The 12,622-nt window shown below is 54.0% G+C and overlaps 1 protein-coding gene across 5 annotated transcripts in view; it reads right to left on the minus strand.

The window, feature by feature from the left end:
* KIF26A (kinesin family member 26A) overlaps positions 1-2,710 on the minus strand; it is a 97,688-nt gene extending 94,978 nt beyond the window's left edge. For 2 of the 5 annotated variants that reach the window (XM_074542281.1, XM_074542279.1), the window contains exons 1-2: positions 2,491-2,709; positions 2,065-2,227 (exon numbers count right to left, since the gene is read on the minus strand). In XM_074542281.1, the coding sequence (XP_074398382.1) occupies positions 2,065-2,199 (135 nt within the window). In that variant the 5' untranslated portion in view covers positions 2,200-2,227; positions 2,491-2,709. Of the gene's footprint in view, positions 1-10; positions 363-2,064; positions 2,228-2,490 lie in introns of those variants that run through there. The other 3 variants (XM_074542278.1, XM_074542282.1, XM_074542280.1) reach the window with 3 other exon arrangements.
* Positions 2,711-12,622: the final 9,912 nt, after the last annotated feature.

Below are 12,622 nucleotides of genomic sequence, written 5' to 3' on the forward strand. Positions count from 1 at the left end.
AGGAACTTACCCCCGGCGCCCGGGGATCAGGTCCCAGAGCCTTCCTGCCGGCGGCCGCGATCATGGTAGCGGGGGATGCTGCCCTGCCCCGCTCCGTTAGTGCGGGCGGCGCGGGGCCCGGCGGCGCGGCCGGCCCGGGGCGCCCATCGCGGGCCGGGGACAGCAGTGCCAACAGTGATCGCGCCGGGTCCCCGCCGCCCGGGCTGCCGCTCTAGGTGATGCTGCCTCCCATAGTGAGACGGGAACGAAGTTTGGGATGGGAGAGGGCGGAGTGAGCTCCCCACGGCAGCACGGGGAACGACCCAGAGCAGGGGAGCACGCCGGCAAAAAAAGCTGGAAAAGTGCTCCGAGGGCAGGGGAGGAGGGACTGGGCTGGGCCGGGCTGGGCTGGGCTGGGCGGGGGCGGGTGGCGTGGGGTGAGCGGGGCGGGGGAGCCTCGGCCGGGGCGGGTTGAGGTTCGGGTTTAGGTTTGGGATAGCGGCGGGGGTAAAAAGATCCCATTTCATATTGACCCTACGGGACAGTGTCAAAATCAGTGTGACTTAAGTCGTTGCTTCCTTCACACCCTAAGACCCAAGTTCCTCGGGAGTCGGAAAAAGGGCTGGGCGCGGAGTGCGGTCCCGCCGCAGGGCGCGGAGTCAGAGAAGCGGCGCTGGGGCCGCGGACCAGGCTGGGGGTCAGGGGTCCGGCCGGGGCCGCTCCCCTCTCTCCGCGCCGCGGCTGCCCGGGCTGGGATGCGGTGCCCCCGCTCCGCGGGCAGATGCGCGGGGCGCGGGGCGCGGGCCCCCCGGGACCGACTCTCCCGCCGCTCGGCGGGCGCGACGGGATGCTCCTACACGCGTAAATTGACCTGACAGATGGAGAAATTAACGTTCGCAGCTAATTGTCTACTTGGCTGCCGCTCCGGCTCGTATATTTAGCACTTTTCTCCTTTTTTTAGTTTTACCCCCCGAGAGCGGAGTGCGCGCCGCTGGCTGTCAGGGGCCGGGCCCGGGCCGTGCCCGCGCTCGGCGCCTCCGCCGTCCCTGTGACCAGAGCGCCCCCTGCCGGCGCCGCCGGGACGGAGCGGCCCGAGCCGAGCCCGAGCCCCGCGGGGCCGCGCCGGGTGACGCCGCCGCTTCCCCGGAGATGCCAACGCGGCTCCTGGGCCCCTTCCCCGCCACCCCGGAGTGGGTGCTGCTGGTGGCGCCTGGGGTGGGGTCTGTGGTGAAGTGGGCATCGCCGAGCACAAAGAGTGGGGAAACACATCTATAGGGGGGGAAAAAATAATCCCGCCCCAGGAGACGCCTTTCCGCCACCGCTTAAACTTTTCTGGCTCTCCCGGCACGCGTGTGAAGCGCCCCACCGGCCCCACCCCTAAGGGTGCATGCCCTGGGGCCGTGGGCTACAAGCACAGCCCCGCACCGCGGGCAGAGAGAGCCCCCCTGCGCTGTGATCGCTGTCCCCGCCCGTCCGGACCGCCCGCCGGCACCCCGGGGAAAGTTGGGGTGCGGGAGTAAAGGGGGACACGGGCTGGTACCCGGGGGCTGCCGTGTGCCCCTCTTGGGGCTGGCGGGGAACCGGGACTGGCACAGACACACGCACCAGGCGCCGCGCCCCAGCTCCCTTCTCCCGCCCGCCCGCTCGGGGTAATGATGCTGCTGCTCTCCGGGAAGTTGCTCCGAAATTTCCTGTGCCCAAACAACGCCTGCAAAACTCTCCCGCGGCTCCAAGGCTCGGGTTGGACGGGGCGGGGGGTAAAGGGGTGGGCTCCCCAGCCGACGCTGGGTTGAGCAATTTCCTTTTCTTAGGAAGTACAAAACCCTCCCAGAAATAGCGGGACGCGGTGCCGCCACTCGCCATCTGAAAGCGGGGTCACGCAAGGTGCCGCGGTCCCCACGGGGCTGCCCCAGGCGGGGTCCGGCAGCGCGGTGCTCCCGCGCCGCTCCGCGGAGCCGCCAGGACTGTTCGTGGTGCTGAAACCTGCCCGGCACCGCCGCCCGCAACTGCGCACCGCCAAGTTTGACACCCCCTTCCCGTGAGCCGGCCCTCGACCCCTCCCGGGCCCCAGCAAGATGCCCTTACCCTGGCTTTCCTCCGCAGGAGGTGGCTGGTGAAGCCGAAGATGATCTCCGAGTCCAAGCACAAGGCTCCTATCTCCAAGAGGCTGGGATTTTTCCTCGTGGCGTTGGAGGCATCGGGCGATTTTTGAAAAGCCATAGTTTGGGGTTTGAAATATTCCTGCTCCCTGAGCGGAGGCGATGTATTTGTATACACACACGCACACGGAGGGAAAGGAAAAAAAAAAAAGGGATAAAATAGCAAACACCTCCCACCCCTTAAAAAAAAGAAAAAAAAAAAAAAAAAAAAAAAAAGCCAGGCGCGGGTGAGTTACTCCGTCATCTGCCAGGATGAGGTAGCCGGTAGCCAGCAGCCGGGCAGACCCGCCACTCTCCCTGCCGCTCTCCGCCGCTCTCCCTCCTCCCGTTTTATCCCCCTCTCTGAGCGCACCTTGCCTGACGAGCGAGCGCGGGCGCGGAGCCCTCAGCGCCCCGCAGGCGCCGGGGCCGCGGCCGGGGCCGCCGCTGCGCGGGGTGCGCGGGGCCGGCAGCGCGCTGCTCCCCCGCCGCCGGCCATCAGCGAGGGGGCTCGCACCGCCCGCTGGCCAGCAACCCGCGCTGCGAGCCTCCCGCCTGCCCCTCTCCACTGCTGGGTGGGTTTAGTGCCTGGGTTGGTGGGTTGTTGTTTCCCTCCTCCTCCTCCTCCTCCTCCGGGGTGAGCGCAAGGAGGGAAAAGCTGCCAGTGGAAGTCAGTTTAGGAGGGAAGAGAGACACGCACAAAAATAAAGGAAAAAAATAAGGGAAGGTAAAAAATAAGGAAAGCCTGAGGGAGCAGAGTAAAGCACTTTCCGGAAGGGACGCGGTCTTTCCCCCTCTTTTCTCCCCACTGCTTAATTGTATTGGCAGTGGGGGCGGACGGCAGGAGGGAGCGAGCTCCTCCTCATCTCGGGGCCGGGACACAGGTGCCCGATGGCTGCTCCCGGATCGGGCAGCCCTCCCTGCAGGCCGTCTCTCCCAGCCTGGGGGCCGGGCAGGGCTCGGGGGTCCCCGCCGAGGCGCGGCCCATCCCGGCGGGCGGGATGGATGGATGGAAACGGGGAGGGGGCTCCGGGCAAAGCGCTAATCCCTTCCCGCGTACTTTCCCGCTAAACAAATAATCCCCCCCTGACAAAAGCATTTTCCCGCTTCGTATGGCCTGCAGTGAAAGGGAGGTGAATAATCCATTTATCCCGGCTCCGCGCCGCCCGCCCCGCCCGGACACCGGCTGCTGCTGGGCGGGGGGCTGAGGGAAGGAGGAAAGGAGGGCTGAGCTCCTGCCCCGCAACCTGGCCAGAGCCCGGCACATTGGGAGGGAGCTACGGGACCTAGCGGCTGCTGGGGATTGGGGAGGGAAGGAGGAAAGGAGGGATAGAAATGAAGAAGGGGACTGGGAATTGAGGGAAGGGAGGAGGGGGGTAGGGAGAACAAGGAAATAGAGGAGGAGAAGAGAAGAGACAAAAGAGAGAAGTCTTGAGTCTCTATGGCCATGAAAGGAAACCATAGTTGATTCTGAATTTGCTCAGTTGTCTGTTCTGGGCTTCCCAGCTCATGATGATTCTGTGTGTTAGGATGAAGAAAGTGGGTTAATGGGTGTCTCTGTAGGATGGAGTGTACAGATGTAACAGGCACTAAAGCAGTGCTGGGAGGGAGGAGGGTGGGAGTGGTGAGATGCTTACAGCAAAGATGCAAGGATTTGTTTGGCTCCTCACTGCATTCCTTCCTGATATCCAGCTATCAGACCAGAGACATGCCAGTGTGTTAGCTGGTCCCTGAATCCATCTGGGAGTGGTGTTTGCAAGGACTCAATCCCTGGGCCACCTTGTCCAGACTCACCCTCTCAACCCCCACCAACCCTGCCTCAGCCTCCTGTCTTGCTGTGCACCACTATGCATTGTCTTCCACCACCCTCCCCTGCACAAGTGGGATGTTCCCCGGCCACAGAAGATCCCCATGCTTGGAAGGTCTCACATTGCCAAGGGAGTAGGAATAAGTGGGTGCAGAGGAGTCCAGAAGGAAAACCTATTCAAGCAAAATGGTGGTATGGACATCAACAGTCCAGGTTAAAAGTATCCCCACCCAGGTACTCAGTTCAGGTGTTCAGCATGAGGTAGAACAGTGCCCATCACCAGAACCAGATGCATGAAATGGCATTTCCCAGTCACTGGAGTCTTTCCCACCTTGGCTTGGAAACTTTCAACAGCAGAGAAAAACTCAGGTCAGGAAGGCTTGTTGCCTGCTCTGGAGAAGGCCTGAGGCATCTGTCTCCATCCCCCACATTTTCAGACCAACCAAACTTAAGCACTCACACCATGCTCAAAGGCAGCCCAGGCCTTCCCTGTCCTCATGCCACCTACAGCCCACCATGACTTCCTTCCCCAACACAGTTTATCCCTCTTCCCTGACTCTTGGCAAAGTTCCTAGGAAGGTCTGGGTCTAAATATGCCCTGAATGTCAGGCACTGAGGGTCCCTGTGCAACCCCAACCTCTCCCCTAATCCTGGAGAGTCTCCCTTTAATCACCCCTATGAAAGCAAATATCTGCCCACCGGTGTCTTGCCGATAAACAAGCTGAAGGGAAAGTTATTGCCTTTTATTCGTGGTGTCTAAACTAAAGTAAAACATCAACAGGGTGACTGTACATAATAATATACTAGATAAAGTCCATTTTTCTTGGGCCCTCTGAAAGCGATCCCAGAGCATTAAAATGGGTCTCTTAATAAATATCTTATCTCCCCGCCACAGAGCCCTGGCTGCAGATAACCAGACAGCCATTACTGTACCTCTGAAATAACCCCATTTCCATCAGGGCCACTTCAAACAGGCTTCTCTTTAAAGACCCCCTCCTGTTCCCCCAGGGGAGCTGGGAAAAGGCTTGAACCTCCCTGGGTGGGGAATTTCATCCAAGTCCCCAAGCATGGTGTGGGGTTACTGCATTGCAATGCATTCCCTTCCACAAATAACCATGGAGCAAGACATTCTGCCTGCAGGCCTAAATCCATCCACTTGTGCCCTGCTTTGGGGTGAGCAGTGCTGGGCTCCCACAGTTCTGCTCCCCTGGGCCTGCTCTGCAAGCAGAGAGAAGGCTGGGCAGGAGAGGAGGGATGTGGCAGGCAGCTCCCACCTCGAGGGAAACTGCCTTCCCTGTGTGTGCATCCCAGGCTGCAAGGTGATGCTGTACAGGTTGCACTGGAGCCCTTTATTAATACACCATACAGGTGATAGTGGATTTATTAAGTATATTGCTGTGATTTCACATTTAATTTACTAAGAATACAATGGTTTGGGCTAGAGGACCCAAGGGAAATCTAGGCAAGAGTGAGCAAAAATCCATGAAATTCAATGTAGCACACTAATCATGGAGGCATTATAGTATTAATTGCTATAATGATATACTTCTAATCCTATCTTACACTGCACCACATAATTTCATTGGGTAAGAGAGGAAAGGAATTAAATTTAGTTCAATACAGGCAAGCGTGTAACTTAATAGAGTAGTTTGACTCCAGCACACTCTGGGGTTTAGGGCTGATGTCACATAACATGGTCAGCAGCAGGGGAGAAGGATGGCACAAGACTTTTGACACCCTCACTGAAATCTGGAAGCAATATGGAAAATGTTAGATATCGGCTTTTTGAGAGGCAACCTGGCCATATAAAGGATAATTAGAATTCCTTGCAAAGATGATTTATCATGTCTATCATTGTGCTTGAAAAGGCTAGGTCACCCATGAATGCTGATGAAATTTCAAAGATCTATTCCCCAAGGACTTTCTGCATCTGCTGCCCTCTGAGATGGGGAAATAGCCCAGGGCAAGCTTCTCATTAATACAGCAGCAAAATATAAGCATTTTGTCCAACATAACATTTTTCTTCAGTATTATACCTGACACGATCAGACCTTTAAATAACGTGGTAACAGGGCTCACTTTAAAGTTCATGTACTTGATGTTGTGCCCCCCCTTTCCCGTTCTCCCCTCCCTCCCCCCGGTTTCAGCTGGGTAGTACCTCTCTCTAACAAGCCAGCGTTCTGACCCGAAACACACTTTCTCCCGTAACAAATATTGTATGAGGTGGGCGGAGTGGTAAAAGTAGCTTTTGATCTTGTTTGTATAATATGCAAGAGGACATCAAAGCGAGGGAAGAGGAGGAGGGAGAGAAAGGAAAGCAGAGCAGGAATAACCCTAGTCAGTGTAACACCAAATAGCTCATGAATAGCTAAATAAAACATCATTAGGAAAACACGATAAATGAGTGGTTCTTTAAAGAGAGCGATGGCGAAGCGGGCTGGGACGGTGGCCAGGAGAGGCGGGCACAGCCCGATTCAAAGCCGGCCCCGAGGCAAACAAGCGGGAATTTGGAGGGGGCAGCAGGACCGCTCGGGGACCCCCTTCCCTCCGCCCCGGGGGGGCTTCCCCCGGCCCCGTCCCTCTCGGGGATCCCGGGGGGCTCCGGGGGTGCCCGGCCCCGCTCCCTGCGGCTAAAGGGGCGCTGTTTCCCCGCGGGGCGCTGCAGGTTTCGGGGCGTTCCCGGGGGAACCCTGGGAGCCGCGGGGGCGCCCGTTTGTTTTGGGTTGGTTTGTTTGTTTGCTGTGTGGCCTCCCCTTTATGTTGATCAGGCCGGCTCTGGGTTTAATTGATCTGCGGGGCGGGCGGCCGAGACCATCAAGGGGAAGCTTCAGCCCTTGCAGACTGCGGAGAAAATAAGGATGGTATCGGTGAAACCGGCGTGAGAGGCAGATACAGCCCCCCGCCTTCCCCCGCGAGTGTTCACACCCCGGAGGAGCCGGGGATGCTCGGCTGAAGCTGCAGGGCTGGACCGACTGCCTGGGACACCCCTGGGCCCGGGGGGAGGGTGTTTGGAGAAGCCCCCGGCTCTATCCCCGTCACCAATTAGGACGATGCCAGCACCAGCTCCGGGGGGACTCTGCAATGGCTCAGCAGTGACTCCGCAGGCGGGATGTGCCTGCACCAGAAGGGGCGGGGGGAACACACGGAGAGGAGTGGCTGAATTCACGCCCAGAGGCAGATTCCCTCTGATTTCCTCTCTGTCCCCGAGGTGAATCGGGCTAGCCAACTCTGTCCTGCCTCTGGGTAGCTCTCCTTCCAGCTCTGCGCTTGGGTGCCTCTTTTTGGAGCTCTGCCCATCTGCTCATCACTGCTCAACAGTGCTTCTCACCACACCTGTTGTCCTGCAGGGCCCAGCCCAGCCTACAGAACCTCTTTTCAGTTCCCACCACAGCAAGGGGCTCCCTGCCACGCCAAGACCATTGTCCTGAATCTAGGGCAATGCAGGCCTCAACGTGGATCTCACAAGTCTGGAGCAAAGCAGGGCCTTTAGTAAGCCCCAGGTCGTGACCTGCATCATAGGCTGGGTAAAACAGCTTGATACAAGGGCCTTCCTGTCGCTGCCTGGACTCAGAGCTCTTCTCAGGTCTGCCCTGTCTTGCTCTCTTGCCTCTTCGTGACCCTGCTCTCCAACGGGAGATGGAAAATCCTCCTGTAAACAAGTGCTGAAGGTCAGGGGAAGGAAAGCCTGACACCACTTAATGAAAGACAGTTACAGACAATCTTTTGCTCAGTTGTCCGTGTCTGGGAGGCGTGGGGATCTCTGTGTTCAAGCTTTTTAATTTCCATTCTAATTTGCAAGTCATAAAGACAGACAGTATGCCATCCATGGTCTCGCATTTAATGTCTTGTCACCCTAATCATGCCAGTTTAACCCTCACTTGCTTGCCTACGCGTTTGTCATGCTCAGCCCTAGCAGCCATCTCCTCTGTGAAACCTCCAGGCACATTAGTAGTGTCCTGCTCACATTGTAGATTTGGGGTTCTAATACTGTTCCAATGACTTCTGCCCAGATCCATTTGAGCAGCCACAGCCCGTAGGAAGAGTGGAAAACAAAGAAACAAAAAACAAAAGTAAACATCCCAAAGCCCACAACTGCCTTCTTTTCAATGTTTGGTTGGGTGTTTTTTAAAGGGGAGGGTACGAGTGAGGATTACTTTCTCCGTGCTCTGCCTGCCACTTTGGAACCGCCTTTTCCCCCAGTGCGGGACACGCTCAAGGGGAGTCCCCAGCAGGGACGTGCAGTACAGAGGGTGAGCACAAAGGCTGGGATCCCCTTTCCGTGCTGCTGGCAGGGACGGGAAGCCCGCGGCGGCTCCCGGGGCTGGAGCGGGGCCGGAGCGGGGTTCAGCACCCTGGAGAGCGGCCCCGCTCCGGCCCTGCGCGCCGGCCGCTCCCCCTGCAGGGAGCCGAGGAGATGCGAGCACCGCTCCGCCTCGGCGAAGGACAGGTGTCCAAGGGAAAAGAGGCTTTGACAGCAGCTGGGCGCTGTGGCTCAGTGTCCTTGTGGCTTTGGCAGAGGGATCGCGGGGCTGCGAGGGGTTGGTGGTGAGGGAAGCTCCCGCAGATGTGGAGCTCAGAGGATTGTTCTGCTCTGCCCCATGACAGGTTTGTGTTACCGAGCCCGCACCAACAGCGGGCTTTGCTGCAGGGATGTGAACTGGCATTGACCAAGCGTCCTCCTCTTCCTCACATTAGCAGAGTAACTCTGGATGGCCAGGAGACTCTCCCGTGGGGCTGTGAGAATCCTGGGCAGCAAACCGAAACTAGGGAAGTTCTCATGCAGGGGGGAAAGCAAAGAAAAAGGGAACGAACCAGCGCTGACTTCTGGCCTTAATCAAAGAGTTCCCCATGTCCCCAGTAGGGCACACATAGAGGCATTCCCAGGGACAGTCTGCTTTGTGCCAAAGACTCCCTTTAAAAGGGAGCATCTACACAACCATATTTCCACCAAAGGTAAAACAGCATCACAACAAACATAAGAATATCCAAGGAGCTGCAGCAGAAAGATTCAGTTTTGCTGGCCAAGCATAGCCTGGAAGTGAAGCTTCCTCCCCTCCCTTATCCTCTCCTACACAATAAATATTATATTCCAAGCCACAAAGTCAAAAAATGTGCTACAGAGAGCTCGGTGTGGCCTTACCTTCTATCTCTTCTCAGGTCACATTGGTGGAGCTTACTTACTGGAGAAATTGCTGGTTTTATTTCCTACACCACATCAAGTCTTGAGTGCATTTTTCTGACAGCCCCAACCAAAGACAAGCACCTTATTAATCCTTTAACCAAGCAGAGAGACTCAATTTTCTAAAGAGAATTTTAAAATATATTTATTTGAAAAGAGAAAATTGTGTCTCTCAGCCAAAAAGAGGCTGGTTTGCCAGTGAGAGGCACAGAACAGGGCAGGTGATTATATTTCATCAACCGAGTGGCTCCTCAGAGCAGATACCACTCACTGCAACAGGCAGAAACTTTTCAATTGAAAGACAGTTGTTATTATGATATTTTGTGAAAAATCTCTTCACCAGGATTTTTCTCCTGGAAAGATGAGAAGCTTCATCTTCTCCTTGTTTTGTTATTTTGGAATGTGATTTGGAAAATTGTTTATTTAGTATGTGAATTGTTTTTTATTAATAGCCAATCACAGCCAGCTGTGTCGGATTCTCTGAGTCAGTCACGGATTTTTATTATTTATTTTTGTCTCACTTTCTGTTGTATTTTTTTTCTTTCTTTCTTTAGTATGATTTTAGTGTATAATTTCATAATAAAAGAAAATAAGATACAAGATACATGATATAATATATGGCGTATAATAATATAAAATCAGCTGTCTGAGAACATGAAGTCAAATTCTCATCTCTCACCTCGTCCAGAGGGCCCAACAACACCACAGACAGCGGTAATCCTGAGACTTGCACCGGAGGCACTGGATTCCCAAACCCGGGGAAAGACACATACCAGCGAATATCCATCCATCCATCTGTCCGTCCGTCCGTCCCCCCGCGGCCGCTGCGGGGCGCTCCCGGCAGGTGGCGCTGCCCCGCCAGGAACCGGCGGGAGGCGCCGAGCGGGGCGCGAGTGCTCCGGGACGCCGGGAATGCCGGCATGGGAACGGGAAACGCAGCCGTGAGCTCTGCCCGTTAGAAAAGGTCCTCACAAAAAGCACATTTCGCAGAACCACAGAACGGTTTGGCCAGCGGAGGCCATCTGGTCCAACCTCCCTGATCAGGCAGGTTTCCTTGGAGCAAGTTACTCACGATTGTGTCCAGACAGCTTTTGAGTATTTCCAGTGAGGGGGATTCCACAACCTTTCTCAGAAGCCTGTTCCAGTGCTCAGTCACTTGCACAGTAAGGAAATTATTCCTCAAGTTCAGGTGGCAGCTCCTGCATTCCAGTTTCTGATCACTGCACCTCCATCCTATGGCTCAGCAGTACCAAGAAGAGCCTGGCTACGTCCTCTTGGTACCCTCCCTTCAGATATTTACATACACTGGTGAGGTCCCTTCTCAGTCATTCCTTCTTGAAGCTAAACAAGCCCAGCTCCCTCAGCCTTTTCTCATAAGAGAGATGCTCCAGTCCTTTAAACATTTTTATTGCCCTCCATTGGACTCACTCCAGGGGCTCCATGGCTCCCCTGTACTAAGGAACCCAGAACTGGACACAGCAGCACATTCTGTGCCACTGATCACAATCCTCTGAGACCTGCCATTCAGCCAATCAATGGCACAATAAATAAACAATTCAATCCACAACAAATAAACAATTCAATCCACAATGGCACAATAAATAAACAGCAGATCATCAATTGTTCTTTCCCTACCCACCTCACCGCACCCCATCCTGCGCGAAGGTGCTTTGCAAAGGAAATTTTAAAATCAAGTGGCTAGATTAATTAGTTAATCAATTAATTGATTGATCTTCTTCAGAAAAACCTTCTTTTTCTAGTTATTAGTCTTTGGCACTGAATTTTTGTTTTTTTCTCTGTCCTAGGATAGAAAGGGTGAAGACCTGAATGAATCACTGTCAGGGTGCTGACAGCCTGAGAAAGAAAAGGAGAATCGATGCAGTTTTCTGTGAAAGAAGGCAGAAAGGGGGTGTGAGAGAATCAGTCTTGCACATGGAAAACATTGCTGGAGAGCCTATGACACAAAAAGTGATGACAGGTTCTTGCAAAATATGGCAGTTAAACTACAAATGGTTCCCTAAACTGGAAAAGCACTCCCTCTGCACCCATTCTGACCCAGACATTTTCAGGCTAGAAATACTCTGCTGGCCCATGAGGCTCCTATGGCCTTACCAATGTATCTCTGGGCCACCTGAGCCAGGAGTCAGCACACATGGGGGAATGAAGAGCAGGACCAGCTACAGCCACTGGCAAAGCAAGCAGTTATCTAGAGCAGCAGGCAACCAGACATGGCCAAATGACCACGAGCTCCAGTGCCTCTATTCCTTTGCCAAAGCTCTAGAAGGCCAGGCCAGAAGGTAAGGACCCTGCTGTGGAAAAAAGGATCTTTTTGGCCCTCATACAGGGCCACCACAACTGTAGGGACACTAAGCCAGAATCTCCTCACCCATATTTTTCTTTCCTATTGCAGAAGACACCTGGCCAATATCCTTATTTATAGGACAACGTGTCAAATTTTGGTTCTTTTTCCCTGCATAGCTGAGAAGCTTTCAGCCAGCTCTGCTAAACACATCGAGACAAAACAGTCCATCACATAACAGATGCAAATTGATGATTCAAACAAAGGAAAAGTTTGTTTCCAGTGGGGAAGGACAGAATTCAGACACATCTCCAAAAGACTAAAACAATAACTGGGAGAGGCAATCTCTCTGGTTCACTGATTCTTCTAACTAAACTATAACTGGGTCTAACCTGGAAAATCTAGCAAGAGATTTGAGCAACAAAGGTTACCTTCTCCTCTGGTGATCCCTCTGGCAGGTGGGAATGGAGGAAGAGGTTAGAGTGGAATGGGATTTGGGGAATGCAATCACAGGAGGAAGAGGCATGAAGATGAAAAGAGACAAGAGGGAAAAGAGAAAGAAACAGCAAGCAAAGACAAAGGGCAAAAAGTTAGCATTCTCAAACAGAGGAAGATGCCTCACTGGGGGAGAGAGATAAATCTTTGTTGGATAAATAAATAAATGAATACCTAAGACACTTTCTTTTCTACCCCTTTGCTAACAGATTCATCCTAAATCCATCCAGGGCAACCATCCCCTTCCTTTCACTTCTCTTATCAAGCACAAGCTGAGTACAGCACACTAAACACATTGCCTGGCTGCTTTCCTAGGCCAGCACCTCCCCACACCAATCCTGCAGTGAGATACCCACCCACCCACTGCCAGGCCACCATTTATCTGCTCCACAAACAGCAAGAGCTTTCAGCTGCTCTGGCAACACAGCAGCTCTCCTGGCCCCAGAGTAACCTATTATTTTCAGCTCCTTAATAGATCTTGCTCAATTTCCAGTACAGAGTCAGGAACAAGCCCAGTTTACACAAGGGTGCACATGCTCTCCCAGACTCCCAACCACTCAGGAGTCATTCACACCTATTGGGATGGTCACAACAGTTGAAGTCTTTGGTTATACTATATATATTTATATTTATATATAAATATACTATATATATTTACCTTGGCAAAGATGATGATAGTTTCCATTTTATCAACATCAGGGACCCAAAGGTCATGACCGAAAGCT

This window comes from Zonotrichia albicollis, chromosome 6 (genome assembly GCF_047830755.1).
Source record: "Zonotrichia albicollis isolate bZonAlb1 chromosome 6, bZonAlb1.hap1, whole genome shotgun sequence".
Taxonomy (NCBI): Eukaryota; Metazoa; Chordata; class Aves; order Passeriformes; family Passerellidae; genus Zonotrichia; species Zonotrichia albicollis.